The sequence below is a fragment of the Bacillus rossius genome, chromosome 1 (genome assembly GCF_032445375.1).
Source record: "Bacillus rossius redtenbacheri isolate Brsri chromosome 1, Brsri_v3, whole genome shotgun sequence".
Classification (NCBI taxonomy): Eukaryota; Metazoa; Arthropoda; class Insecta; order Phasmatodea; family Bacillidae; genus Bacillus; species Bacillus rossius.
The window spans coordinates 264,468,575-264,484,578 of NC_086330.1; the positions used below are offsets into that span (position 1 = coordinate 264,468,575).

At 36.3% G+C, this 16,004-nt stretch overlaps 1 protein-coding gene across 12 annotated transcripts in view; it reads left to right on the forward strand.

Annotated features, from left to right (window-relative positions):
* The window catches only part of LOC134527552 (neuropathy target esterase sws), a 231,478-nt gene that overhangs the window by 91,980 nt on the left and 123,494 nt on the right, over window positions 1-16,004 (forward strand). For all 12 annotated transcript variants that reach the window (XM_063360331.1, XM_063360340.1, XM_063360330.1 and 9 more), the window contains exon 12: window positions 13,163-13,368. In XM_063360331.1, the coding sequence (XP_063216401.1) occupies window positions 13,163-13,368 (206 nt within the window). The remainder of the gene's footprint in view (window positions 1-13,162; window positions 13,369-16,004) is intronic.

Below are 16,004 nucleotides of genomic sequence, written 5' to 3' on the forward strand. Positions count from 1 at the left end.
TGCTCTTTGATCTGTGATCCAATGATATTAGCCTAATTTAGCGATTATTTCCGTAAACTCTGTTTTCAACACAATCTGGGGCTACACAATCTTACTCACGTCTACCAAAGTTCATGCATTTTAAATCTGCTGCTACCTAGGTAAAAATTTGCTTAGATATCAGGTGCATTTCCATTTGTGGCCTGGAATGCTTTCAGTTCTACTACAGTTGATTCTGATGTGGTAAGCAAATGGTTGATATGGTTGCCACAATATGGCAGCTCATGTGGTCGCTCCCTCATCTCTATAGATATTTAAAAACTGCTGAAGAACACTCACCTGTATTAAAAAGTAATTTCAAGTATAATAATTTTATGGAAATTTAAATAGGGGATGTTTAAAAAAAGACTATTAAATCTGGAAGGTAATAGTGATGAAATAAAAAACTAGTAAAAATCCTCTTTTATTGCATAAACGTCGCACCTATATTTCAGGGCGTCAAAATTAGGATAAAAGAATCTCCCACGTAAACGTCGCATGATATTTTTAGTCCTGCTATTAGTTTCCGAGTGCTTTGTGTGGGTATTTTTTTCCGTATAAAACTATGTACTTTAAAATATAAATCTAATATTTATTTGAACATTACCACTTATTTAATTAACGGAAATACAAAGTTGTCTGATGTGTAAATTTTCTTTTAAAGACATTTTTAAACGTTATAACCTTTATCGGTTCGTTTGCGTCGCCGCGGTGTACCACTTAATGGTGCCAGTGCTAGTTGACATCATTCACGTTTGGTTATGTTGCTTCTAGGGGTGTGCGGGATCCCGACGCTTCGGGAAAAAAGTCGGGAAAATAGGCTTCCCGAAATGCCGGGCGGGAATTTTACTACTCCCGAATTTTTCGGGAAATTGTTGAAAAAATTACAAATGATTACTAATCATGATAAAATGTTTTCTATCAATTCAAACTGTTTTTACAACAATATTTATTAATAGTGGTGCACCGATATGACTTTACCGATTACCGATTCGATTACCGATTATGAGAGCAATAATCGGCAGATACCGATTCAGTTACCGATTATAATGAACAAATTTTTTTAAGTGTAATAATGCACACAAAATTTTTTATTCCCATGTGAATTTAATAACAAGATTAGGTAAAATTGAGAATACAGTTATAATAACAGTATAAAAAAATATAAAATACATATTAGTCATTGAAAGGGGAAATTAAATTAAATTCTATTTAAATATTTGTTATTGTAAACAACTTGAACTACAGTCTAATAATTGTAATTTACAATGGGTAAGTTTTTGTTGCGGAAAACTAGCATTATAATCGACTATCACATAAGGTTGCATCAAGAAATTACCGTTTAACAATGTAAACATGCTGCTTTATTTTGTTCACTTGAGTTTATAGAAAAATGTTTCCACACTTCACTTTTTTTCTCCCTACTCGCCATCTCACTATAATTATATAAAAATGACTAAAAACCAATTCTAGCACATGTGATTTTATTTATGTTGACTGAATATATAAAATTATAAATACTTTTTCACTTTTCACGTCACATACAAATAACAAACGGATAATGTTACCAAAGACGCCCATAACGAGTTTGTAAAACGCAGTGATAAAAACTAGAAGGTATCGGGACCACGATTTTGAACCGCTACTACGACTCGAAAAGATAGATTGTCATAGAATCCACTGCAACTGTTTGTGGTATTTTGATTGCGTGCCATCTATTTTACTTCTCTGGCTATACGTAATGTACAAGGCCACTAAACAAAAGACGAAACGTAAATAAACGTGTAAGAAAAATGCATTTTTTATTGTTTGAGGCAATGAGATTTATTAAACTTAACGAAATATCTGTAATTATGATATGACACAGTTAGATTAATTTTGTAATATATACAAATATTACCGTATTTCATCCTAAAATGTGTAACAAAATATTACACGTTAAAAACCTACTTAATTACGCCAGGACGTAAATAATCGGCAAAGTAATCGTTAAGATAATCGCCGATTACGATTAATCGGTAAGTACCCATAATCGCCGATTACGATTCATCGGTATCCGCATCGGTGCACCACTATTTATTATGGATTCGTACATTTTTGAAGGGTTTCCGAACTATTCAAACGCAGAACATCTTTTAAACGTATGCCGATCGTAGCAACAGCTGTGGTGTGCAATGAATTATGATAATCGTTTACACATATCTAATTGGAATATAAAAAACGTACATGGAGTACCTTAAATATTGTATGCGTTCATAAATATATTTCTTCAAGGGTACAAATTTGCAAGATACGTGAATAGTCAGCTATATAACGTTATTGCCGTCACCATCGAATACTTAACCTAAAACCTTAGACACAAACAAAACACATGCGCAATCCAACCTTTTCGCCAAAGATATAAGAAATACTAGACTTGCGTTACACAACGAAGCGTAAACGTTCTCATTACTTGATAGCAGTGGCGATGTAGAGAAGTGTATTGGCACTTTGAAAAATATGAAATCACGTAGTTTTACACCACTGCTCACAAGTATCTAAACATCTATGATTTTACTTGGAGAGAAAAAATAGTTGTTTAGTTTGGCGGGCTTTGTCGATTGACGTTACGTTATTAAGGCTTGTGCAAAGTATCTGTTCCTATTTTCGATGCCGTTGTATATTAAAACAAACTAGCAGCCTACAAATAATGGAGGTCGCAACCGATCAGCCTGTTACTTGTAAACCTAAAGGTGTTTGGAAGTATTTTGAACGTCTGACAGACAGTAAATCCCTGGCAAAGTGTGTCTCGTGTGGAAAATTTTTGAGATGCGAGCATGGTAGCACGTCTGGATTACTAAGACATCTCAATAAACATCCCTCTATAAAAAAAGAATTTGAGGATGCTAACAAATATGAAGTCGCCGCTGAAAAAAAGGGCAAGTGAAGCATACAAAAGAAATAGCAGCAAAAAACAACTAACTTTGCAAGAAACGTTTAAATGGCCATCTTCTCATATTAAAATTAAAAATTAGTTTTTTTTTTAATTTTTCCCGATCCCGTCCCGTTTCCCGCGTGAATAATTTATTTTTCCCGAAAATTTCCCGCAGTACAAAAACCTATTCCCGCACACCCCTAGTTGCTTCCCTTATAGAGCACGCACACGTAGTCAAATATTGATATCTTGCCGATTGCATGCAACGCGCGCTCTCTGTCGAGTGCCGAGTTTACATTTGATGGTCCGCACTCTTTCTACAATGATAGTTACACGTTCATTCAGGCTCGCATTCGAATGACAGATTTTGTTTATTTTGTTTTTCTATTTAAATTTGAAGAAAGGTTTTTGCTGCATGACTGTTAATTTAAATTGTTTGGCGTGCTCTTTTATACTTCACTTTTTAAATAAACGTACTTTCCATGATTTGGTATTGTTTTTATGAATAACTTTACCTGAAAAAAATTTTATTTTCCGCATAAACGTTGCACCCCTACTTTTCAATCTTGATTTTAGTATAAAATGTGTGACAATTATGCGATAACACATGGTAATTAATTTAAAATAAGCATTTCAAACTCTTATAATATATATTTTTCATTTGGAAAGTGGTTGTTATGCTATGAAAAGCAGCATTTTTCATACGTAAATTGTGTGATTTAACATTCAGTAAGTCATTCTCTATTTCTCTGTTTACAATAGAAACCTCATAAAATCCATACAGATTTTGGACGTGTTTTCACACGCTATTTCGATCCGAGATCCTAGTTGTGAACCACTAGTTCTATAGGTTCATAAAAAAATTCCAAATGTACTTCGTTTGCCACTCAAACCATAATTGTGCTCAGAAAAGGTCATCAAACCATGATCAAACCATTTCATGAAACGAGATCATGCCTGAACTATAATGTTTGAACTGGCCTCAGAGAGATTGGTAAAATAAATGTAACTGTAGTGAAATTTCTTACTAGGTTAAAATAATAAAAGGGAAACAATAATTGCAGGGACTAAATGAAGGTGGTCTTATAGTGTGTATCTGGCTTTGTATGCAGTATAGTGTATGTAGCACTTACTGTTGCAAAATTGTTACTACCCGGCTTTATAACATTAAAAATATTGTTTGCATACCATCTTTACTTGTAGTAAGTTTTAATATTTTATTTACTATTTATTTTTCTAAGGCCATAAAATAGTGAATATTGACATTTATATTTATGCCTGTATGGGTCTGGTTTTTATCAGTCGGTTCAGTGTTACATCAAGAACCTCAGTTTAGGTTTTGATTCTTATAAAGAAAAAATAATAGTAATGCTTTACTAAATAGGAATGGAATTAACTGTGTCAGTATTCGGTTATTATAAACAATTAAATAACACAGAAAGGAGGAGTTTACTCTTTGCATTAGCCTAAAAATTTATTTTTAATGTATTTTTAAGCTAATCTGTAACTTTGGAATAGGTACGTCAATCATTGCTGGCATCAAAATGGTGATGGCGGACCTAATTTTCTGGCTAGAATTTTTGCACTATATATGTACTTTTCTGAATATTAAAATGTAATTTGGTCTTTATATTCTACAGTGTTAATTAGTGGTGCACCGATGCGGATACCGATGAATCGTAATCGGCGATTATGGGTACTTTCCGATTAATCGTAATCGGCGATTATCTTAACGATTACTTTGCCGATTATTTACGTCCCGGGCGTAATTAAGTAGGTTTTTACCGTGTAATATTTTGTTACACATTTTAGGACGAAATACTGTAATATTTGTATATATTACAAAATTCATCTAACTCCGTCATACATGATTACAGATATTTCATTAAGTTTAATAAATCTCATTGCCTCGAACAATAAAAAACACATTTTTCCTACACGTTTGTTTACGTTTCGTCTTTTGTTCTGTCTTTTGTCTAGTGGCCTTGTACATCACCTATTAGCCAGAGACGTAAAATAGATGGCACACAATCAAAATACTACAAGCAGTTGCAGTCGATTCTATGACAATCGATCTTTTCGAGTCGTAGCTGTTCAAAATCGTGGTCCCAATACCTTCTAGAGTTTTATCACTGCATTTTACCAACTCGTTATGGGTGTCTTTGGTAACATTATCCGTTGCTGTGTTATTTGTATGTGACGTGAAAAGTGAAAAAGTATTTATTATTTTATATATTTAGTCAACATAAATAAAATCACATGTGCTAGAATTGGTTTTGAGTTTTATATATATAATTATAGTGAGATGGCGAGTAGGGAGAAGAAAAGTGAAGTGTGGAAACATTTTTCTATAAACTCAAGTGAACAAAATAAAGCAACATGTTTACATTGCTAAACGGTAATTTCTCGATGCAACCTTATGTGATAGTCGATAATAATGCTAGTTTTCCGCAACAAAAACTTACCCATTGTAAATTACAATTATTAGACTTTAGTTCAAGTTCTTTACAATAACAATTATAAATAGAAGTTAATTAAATTTACACTTTGCAATGAATAAATAGTGTATTTTATATATTTTTATACTGTTATTATAACTGTATTCTCAATTTTGCCTAATCTTTTTAAATTCACGGGGGAATAAAAAATTTTGTGTGCATTATTACACTTAAAAAAATTTATTTATTATAATCGGTAACTGAATCGGTATCGCCGATTATTGCTCTCATAATCGGTAATCGAATCGGTAATCGGTAAAGTCATATCGGTGCACCACTAGTGTTAATGTATTTTGTTTTATAATGAAGTATGTTTTGCTTACATGCTTTTTTTTATTGTAATTGGCCATTAACATACTATGTAACTGCAAAAAATCGTACCATTCCAACTGGAAAATAAAAGTACAGTAAGTCCTCTATTTACGTCGTACCGATTTACGTCGTTTCGGATTAACGTCGCTAATGTTTGAGTACTCATGTTTCAATTTAAGTTGTCACCGATTCATAATAACGTCGTTTACAATGACCGTAAATCTTTATTTTAACCAAAACACCGTATATAATTCGGTTATAATTCTTTGTTTCCTTCGGTAGTTAATTTATGCTATGTAGCGTAAGCTACACGTTCACCGCCTTATCTTATCATATATCATGAGGGACGCTTCCTGCTCTCCGCTGCTCTCCGCGCGGTGATGCAATACTACCAGCCCGCCTGCTCGGCCACCCACGTATCTCGCACGTAGAAGTGTTATCTTCTTCCTGCAACGACACAGCATTTTCTCCTACCCCTTCCGGCCGACCTTGGGCCGTGGCCGGCCGGTGGCATGAAACATGGCTCATTTTGCGTTGTTTCTATTTACGTCGCGGTTTTCAGGAACGTAACCCCGACGTAAACAGAGGACTTACTGTACTACCAATCTATGAAAGGAACTGAAAGATGCCATATGTTTCAATGGTGTTTGTACCATGTTTCAGTATTATGTGAAATAAAACCTTTCAAGCAGCTAGTCATTATGAACTTCAGGAATTCTATTTAAATATACTGGGCTTTAACTAAAAAAAAAATTAAGGATAGTAATTATGGCCTAAAAAATTGTTGAAAATAATATGGTATCTTTCTGTTCCTATCCCTCCACATACATTTTTTGTGCATTATTACTAGGCCTGTGCGAATATTCAAATTTTTGAATATCAAAACGTATAGTTTATTATTCGTATTCGATTTGATTTCGAATACTAACACTTCGAAAAAACGAATATTCAGTCATTTACGAAAAAGGCTAAGTGGGATCACTGAAACCGGGAAACATTTCGGGATCACGGAGGTTTCTCTTGTTGGGCGGGGGCAAAAGTTCCGCGGGATTTTTGTAATGTTTTAGTTATGTAAGATGTGGAGTTATTCCACTACATCTGGCCACGTAAAGCCCGTTTGAACACAGTAATTCGGAGCGATAACTAAAGTATTTTATGTAGAAGAATGTCATCAGGTCGTTTAAAATAGATTTGAACTGTCAGCAAACTGATAAAGATAAATACGTGTCTGTAAAATCCACACAACCGGGATGTTATAGGTGACAGTTTTCAGATTAGAGGGTGAAACATGGTTTGTCGGCACTGTAATTTTGTTCTGAACGTGACTGCGAAGAGAAAGAAAATTGTACAGACCATGTGGAAAACATCTGGCCGCATACTCACAGCAAAGACTCCAAAAGCCTAACATGCTACGTCAATGTTTTTCAATAGGATAATACAGTCAAACCTCTCTGAAACGACCCCTCACGGTTTCCAGAAATAGGGTCGTAATAGAGGGAGGGTCGTAATAGATGTTTTCCGAAATTTTCAGTTGATTTCCAACTCCCCCCCCCCCCCCCCCCCCCCCTTTTCCTTAACCGCTACTCGCTAAGAAACCAACCGTACAATGGCAGGATGCTGTCACTCACAATGCTAGACGGCTTTGCTTTAAACCCACTTCAACCTTCATGACAAGTCCGTTGCCCTACAGGCCACCTCTAAAGAAAATATGTCAAAGACAGTTTATTTTTACTGGTTAGTTTACCTGTATGTTTTATGCTTGCCGTAGTTAAATACACTAGAACCCCGATGTCACAAACCCCGGATTTAACGAAGCAGTGATTTTACGAATACATTCTCGGGAACCGTCAAAAAATTGGACATTTTGACCAAAATGTGAAAATCAGAAGAAAAAAAATTAAAAAAAAAAACGAATTGAAAGATCATTAAAATCTGTTAATTTTAACACACAGCGTATTTTTGTGTCGGCTTTTATACTTCCAATAATGTTCATGTAAGAATAACAAAAAAATAATGGGACATTTCCTTTAAAAATACGGCAGCAGTAGCTTGTGCAACGTAAGTGGGAGCGCGGGAATATCGTCTTGACAGGCTGGCAGGAGCACAGGCGGCGGATGCATGACGTCATACGGCTTAACTCTCCTTCCCTTGTCCAGACTTCAAGGTTCATCCCTCCCAGGCATACAAACCATCGTGTCTCTCTCCCCCTCCTCCCTCATCGTCCTTTGGCATGTGAAACTGTCAACATCCTTCCTCCCCTTCTCCAAACTGCGTGCAACGAAAGCAAGGTTTGTATAGTCCATTTCTGGTAAAATGAAAAATTTTTAAGGGCCACCGTGACAGTCATTTACCGTTAATTGTTTTGATACAATTTGTTTGTTAGTTACACAAAATTATTTCTGCTTGAAAATCACTGAACATTCAAAATTTATTTAATGGAAAAATTTAGCAGGGCCGTAAAAGTATTCTTTTTTACCGCAAATGAACTATACTCGCCCTTCCTGCCGGACAACATTCTCGGCGCGTGACGCATGGCAACTACAGTCGTGTGCCGCGCACAGCCACGAAAAACGTACGTGATTTCCAAACTACACTAGATATCTGACTGGAGTCTGTTTACGAAAAGCATTTAAGAATTTGTTAATGCCCAACTGGTTCTATTGAGATAAAATGGCTAAAAGGCATGTTTTCGAAGTTTTAGGTGTAAAAAGCCCGTTACAAATTTCTTGAAAGTATCCTAGGGAAATGCATTACACCTTTATCTATATTTTTCCGCCATATAATGTTATGGTCACCGCTCAAATTTCACAGTTATCTGACGGGAACGAGATGACTGCGCGCCAGTTCAGAGCCTTGCACTTAGTTTTACCGCGCTAGAACTACCATTGAGCCTCGCTCTTATCATCCTGCTTCACTAACATACACGCTGACCAGACGGCGCCCTAAAGCTGATTAGAGGAAGCATGTAGAAATGCAAGGCAGGAAATTTTTCCAGCTTATCAACCAGGACCCGGGCAAGTCTTGACTATCAAGCTTTTCACATTAAAATATAAGAGACTTGTATTTTGTAATTTCGGTGTTATTTAGCGGTTTTTCTTAAAAATCACTTTTTTCGCATTTTTCATATAAATTCGCGGGAAATTTCTTGATTTCGCGATTCACCATATAATTGTGGCCCTAGTTATTGCTCGCGCGAGAGGCGAGACGTGGAATGTTAGAAGAAAGATAAATGCGGGGGAGACAGACGGCAGCCAGTGTGTTTCCTGCGCGGGGAATAAGAGTGGCGTAGCCTTTTTTTTATGCTGGGTGAAGTGACCTTTTTCTATCAACCCACGGGAAAAGATAATTGCTTGAGCTGTCAAAATAAACATCGCTGCGGCAGTTAAAACAAGTCAGCACTCGGCAAGAGAAACGCAGTAAAACGCTACTCATCACAAGAAACTTATTTTCTGTCCGATTTTCTTCGGATTTTCGGCAATTTTCTCACGGTTCCTCGAAATTGGGTTGTAATAGAGAGGTGGTCACAATAAATGGGGTTGCAACAAAAAGGTTTTACTGTACACAGTAAATGACCGGATGCAGGCGGCAAACCCCCCCCCCCCCCCCCCCAGCCCCCTCACTTTATACCCTTACAACCTTTCCCAAATTCCTCGCGTAGTGACAGCTCAGGCAATTATCCTGTCCCGCGCATCAAAAAAAAAACTCTTGCCAAGAACTTACTTAAAAGCTTGCGATCACGTTACATGGTGTACCAAGTTTGTGAAGTTAATTTGTTTTCTATGATGGTAGATCCACGGTTCAAAGATTCACTAATTAAGGATGAAAATTTAAAAAAATAATATGGTTTGAAAATTTGTGCAGGGAGGTATGTAAGCTGTGTAAGCTGAACACAGTAGCTGAAACTATAACTGAGACAAGTGAGGCTACAAGTGAAATGCCTATTAAGAAGTCATCTCCGTGGGCCTACGTGAAACCTTTAACAGCAGCTCAGCCTACGCTTGCAAGCTACAAAGAAACTATCCAAGGAGAAGTAAACAAATATCTGGCAGCACCCTTAATCCCAAAGAATGAAAATCCTTTCAGTTTCGGGCCAGAGAAGGGGCGCACTTGTTTCCGAAACACAGCTATGGTAGCAAGAAAGTATGTACTTGCCTATACCTGCCACACAAGTGTGCAGCGAGAGACTTTTCTCAACAGCTGGCAACATTGTGACGTGTAGAAGAGAGAGTCTACTCCCCGAAAATGTAGAGCAGCTTGTGTTTCTCCACAAAAATTTAAATTAGCTAATATGTAGTGATTTGACAAGACTCTTTTTAATACAAACTAATTATAAAATTGGAGAACCTTAAAATTTTAAGTACTGTTAGTTTTTTGATTCTACATACATACATTGTATCAGTAAATATGTACCTGTTATATTGTAATGTGATGTGATATAACATGTTTTATGGGATTTCAATTCTCATTCCAATTATTCGAACTCAATATTCGTATTCGAGAATAATTTGGTATTCGTATTCGAATTCGATTCGAACTAAAAAACTGATATTCGCACAGGCTTAATTATTACATCTTGAGACATTGACAACAATGAAAGGTCATTTTTGTTTACCTTTCGCATGTGATAAATGTATCGCTGCATGAGGTAACAGAAACATACAAAAAAACACCTGGAGCAGAAACTTACAAAAATTTGTTTTTGAGTCGGGTATTTTAAAGGAACCAAAACCGGATCAGAAAAATGGGGAAACTGCACAAGCCTAGAAAATACCCATTAAAATTAGGGATGGGGCGACCGAATCCAATATCCGCCGAATCCGCCGAATCTTAGGGATTCGAAGGTTCGGCGGGTCTGATATAGGATTCGTCAAAGGATTCGGTTTTTACTATTTACGGGAAAAAAATACAGTAAAACTCGCTTACGAGGTCCCGCATGGTAGGTTTTTCCGTATAAAGCGTTTAAATCGCCCGAGGTCTCGTCATTTACGCCATTAAATGTGTGATATAATGTCCGTTATTTTTTCTGAAACTTCTTGTCTCAAATAAGGCTAGTCCACATACCTCGTCCTCGGACAGTGGTCCGCGGACGCCCAACGTCCGCGGACGAATGCACACATTTGTGCTGTCTACATGCTGCTGGTCCGAAGCAGGTCCGAAGTGAAGCTTAGCAGTCGTAACACCAGAGTGCAGTAAATGTATGAGGCTTTGCTTTTGTCTACATCGAGTTGTTTTCATTTAAAGTCGTCTGCTAGATTTACATATGCATTGTTTATTTTGTTTCAATTGTTTTGAAATTTAAGTTTGCAGGTTATATTTTGTACATTAATTTTGACAATATGTTAAATACATAAATATTACAACATAATATAATTGAGCTTTTATCATACGTGGTACAACGTGGTGAATTATTGCCTAAGCAGTTTTTACTTCAGACGAATCTTCATATAGTTTTCAAGACGTCTGCATGTAAAACCACAGTGTAAAACAAAGAAAATGTTAACAAACATTAACCTCAAGTCGTTCTCTTCGCGACCAACTCTTTTTTAATTTCAGGTCAAATTGCTCCCAACTCTTTCAGCTCCCGCGAGTCAAACAAATCTCTGACTCGTCCGCGGACTAAAAGTTAAAAATTGCGAATGATCTTGGGACATGGGACATTGGGACACGGGGACGTGACGTCTGAGGGTCACGTGCACCAATCAGCAGTTAGCTGTCCGCGGACTACGGTCCGAGGACGAGGTATGTGGACTAGGCTATAATGGCACACGTAAATATGAAGAAAAGACAAATGAACAACAACATACGAAGAAATATGGATGATGTACCATAACTACAGTACAAACCCAATAGTTATTTTAAGATAATTACCATAAAAAGAACTAAAGATTCTTTGTAGAATACCATAATTACTACAGAAGCATGATAGCTACCATATTTGCACTATAGTTACCGTAACAACTGAGATGTATATTTACCGTGATAGTAATGTATTATTTATTTATGACATATTGAATTAAAGAACATTGTTAAAAAAAAAAAGGATGTTAAACTTTGATATGTACGGTTGGCACATGTTGCTAAGAAATAATGCGATCTGAAAGAATGCAGTACTACTACGAAAAATGAAAATGGTACTCGTGGATTTTTAGGTTATGGCAGTCTCTTTCGTTTTTCAGTAATATCGGCCGAAAATTAACGAGCGTACTGTATCGGAAGTCGGCAGAAATGCCGATTCAACTAACTATTGGCAAAATCGGCTTCTTCAATACAGCTCTACATTTAATGACATGAGTAAACATATTTCAGACTGCAGGATATTGAAAAAGACTTTAATTTCCATGTAGGTTTATTGTGTGTATGTTTTTTTTTGCAAGTGTATATTGAATGAAGTAAAATGTTTTTATTTTTATTACTTTCAATGATTAAACTTTAATGACCAGTTACAGATATTTATGACACTAATTTTGAGGTTAAGCAATTTTACTAAAGCATTCCAGCCAAGCAGGTTGCCAGCGATAGACTCTTCTCTTTTGCTGGAAACACTATCTCCAATCGTAGAGCTAATTTAACTCCTGAACGTACAGAACAAATTATTGTTCTGCATGATAGATTAAAGAACAGAATTCAATACTCTGTGACAATCTCTCTCAGAATTATTGTGCTGAAAAGTGGAAATGTTGAAACAATGTGAATGTACTTTTCAAACAACATGATTTTTGGTGTTAAGTTTGTTGAAGCTCAGTAAGGACTCCAGAAAAATTGACAACGGTGAAATTTTTCCAAAGATATGTTACATTTACACAAACATATACTTGGTTATGTTAGTTGGATGATATCAGTTACTAATGAACCAATGGAAACAGGTAAGATTCAATGAAAAAAATTTTTATTTTTTTTTAGCAGTGCAAAATGTAAACACACTCTGTAAATAGTTACCCAAAATTAATAAGCCCACTTCATTTTAATACTTTATTCAAACATGATATTAAGTTTAAGATAAAAATAATTTCCCAAAAGTGTAACTGTACCACAAAAGCTCGAGCTCGGCTCGAAGTAAAATTCTTAGGCTCGCAGACCTCTAGTTATTTATAGAAAAAATCCTAACCGCTAATCTGTACTAAAACTGAAATTTCTCAAGAAAAAATTGTTGTCTTTATATACACTTATACCAGAAATGTACCAAACTACATGTAATAAAGTCAAGAGACTTTTAGTGCAAGCAGAATACATCTCACTTACATTATATATGTGGATATCATCTGTTAAAAGATTCGGGTTTGGGTTCGAGATTCGGCAATTCCATTCGAGGATTCGCGTTAGGATTCGGATTCGAGGAAATCAGGATTCGCCCCATCCCTAAATTAAAATGCACATTGCAAACTGAGGATGAGGCTCGCTGTAGCGTGTGTGATGCTCCCAGGACGTGGCGCTGGTGTACCTGATCTCCGGGATGCTGCTGGTGTCCCAGAAGACGACTGACAACCAGGAGGAGGTGGCCATGTTCTATGCACACCCCGGCGAGATTGTGGGCGGTCTTGCTGTGCTGACTGGTGAACCTAGCTTCTTCACCATCCGTGCCAAGCACTACTCTCGCATCGCGCTGCTCTCCAAGAACACCTTCTACAAGTCAGTGGAACACCTACCTTAGCTGGACAGCACTGCCATGCTTACTAAGCCACTTTTTACTGACTATAAATCCAAATAGGGGCCGAGGTTTTAATTCATAATAGTATCTGCTCATGAAAAGATAGATCAGCCTAGGGTTGCGCACTGTGAAAAATTCAAGTAGACTTTAACATAAAAAAAAACAACATAATCATGTCAATATACCTGACTGTTCATTATAAAATGTTAATTTAATTTACTGCTACTTTTTGATCACCTTTACGTTATGTACTGCAGTAAAAACATTTTCTTTATAAGTGTATATGTTTTTCCCAATCAATAAATTGGAAAAAAAATGTAAACAGAATATTTGTTAGGGTAACCAAACAACATAGAAAAAAATATGGCAACTGAATTAGTGTGTTTTCCATTACTTCTAACTGCGTATAAGTCTGATGAAAAAGAAAGTGAAGTACAAGTTTTCAAAATTTGGTGGCTAAATGGAACATACCTTTAAGTATTTATTCATGATGTTTGTATGCTTCTCTATGTTTCAATTGTATGGTAGATACATTGCGCTAAACATTTATTTTATGTGATAGTTTTTATGTAAGATTTACATTTACATAGGACCTGTTATTTGTAATAGTTAGGTCTGTGTGAATATTAAAATTTTTGAATTCAAATTATAAACTATTCATAGGGCTCTGAAGAAAGGGAGTTTATATTTCCCCAAAAGTGGTGTTATTTTCCCCCAAATTCGAGGCAAAAAAGCAAGGTTATTATGTTAAAAAACTGACATAAAAGCATTAAAAATTAATGCTGTACATTACTTCTCTGTTTAAAACCATATCTGAATGTGAATTACAATAGAAATAATACTATACAAGTAAAATGATTGATATTAATTTACCGAATTCTGGTTACGAGTTTAAAGATGTAAAAATACTTAATTAAAGTATTTTAAAATAAATAACACTATCCTGTGAAATTTCGTTTAAATTTTAAATCAATTGAAATTTAGTAACAATACACAAAGTGACCCCATCTAGAACTACTGTGAAAGTATTCATTGTTTAAACTAGACAGTATTTTAACTAACTGATGCAAATCAGTCTTAAAATGACAGCATTGTGAAAATTACAACATTGGCCTCTTTAAGACCATTTCTTCTGTCTGTTACAACAAGGTTGTAGTGGCTTAACAGTCGCTCGCTGTCTACAATGTTGGTGGGTCTCCAAACAGCTTGCAGGACAGCTAGTGCAAAATGGTGATAGTTCACGCTAAGAGCAATCAACATTTTAACAATATCGAGGTGTTTTTCTATCTTGCTTGTCTCTTCAACTATTTCTTTCAGTGCTTGGTACCCTTTAAAAAGGTCCGTTTTATCAAATTCTCTCAATTCTAGGATGGTTTTCAAGAGAGGAATAATATTTTCACTCTTGTTGAGGATGATGTCTTTTGGATTGAATAACTTAAGGGCTTTGAATGTTGCAGCAGAAGGGTCACTGTTCAGTAGTCCCTGTAGTTCATTGCCAGAGCTGAAGTCTTCTGACACTCATGTCTGACATGTGCTTCTTCCCTTGTGCTTAGCTTGGAAGTTGCACTTTCAAAATCTGAACTGAATACTCCCGTTGAAATGCAGTCTAAATCATTTAAAATGCATTTCACGTCATTATACAAAGTATGAGCTGTGGGGTAGTTTCCTCCTTCAAGTTTCTTCAGTGTTTTCACAATGTCTGGTGTTTGGCATTTGATGAAGGTATATATTGGGCCAAAATTACCTTAGCATCCTTGTCAGATAATGATGTCAGGTATTTGATACCTGCATTGCTCACCTCCTGATATTCAGCCCCCCTGAAAAATTCAACAATGTTAAGAAAGTACAGTCAAACCTCTCTGAAACGACCCCTCACGGTTCCCAGGAATAGGGTCTTAATAGAGGGGGGGTCGTAATAGATGTTTTCCGAAATTTTCAGTTGATTTCACCCCCCCCTTTCCCCCTTTCCAAACCGCTACTCGCTAAGAAACCAGCCGTACAATGGCAGGATGCTGTCACTCACAATGCTAGACGGCTTTGCTTTAAACCCACTTCAACCTTCATGACAAGTCCGTTGCCCTACAGGCCACCTCTAAAGAAAATATGTCAAAAGACAGTTTATTTTTACTGGTTAGTTTACCTGTACGTTTTATGCTTGCCGTAGTTAAATACACTAGAACCCCGGATTTAACGAAGAAATGATTTTACGAATACATTCTCGGGAACCGTCAAAAAATCGGACATTTTGACCAAAATGTGAAAATCAGAAAAAAATTAAAAACAAAACGAAATGAAAGATCATTAAAATCTGTTAATTTTAACACACAGCGTATTTTTGTGTCGGCTTGAATACTTCCATAATGTACATGTAAGAATAACAAAAAAATAATGGGACAGTTCCTTTAAAAATATGGCAGCGGTAGGTTCTGCAACGCGAGTAGGCGCACACTAATAAGTTCGCCTGGCTGTCTGGCGGCAGCGGCTTCATGACACATAATCTCACCCCTCCCCCCCTAGTTAACATTCTTCAAGGCTAGCTCATCCCTCCCAGACACACAAACCATATCTAGTGTCCTCCCTTATAACACCCCAACTTCGCTCTCCTTTGAAAAACCTT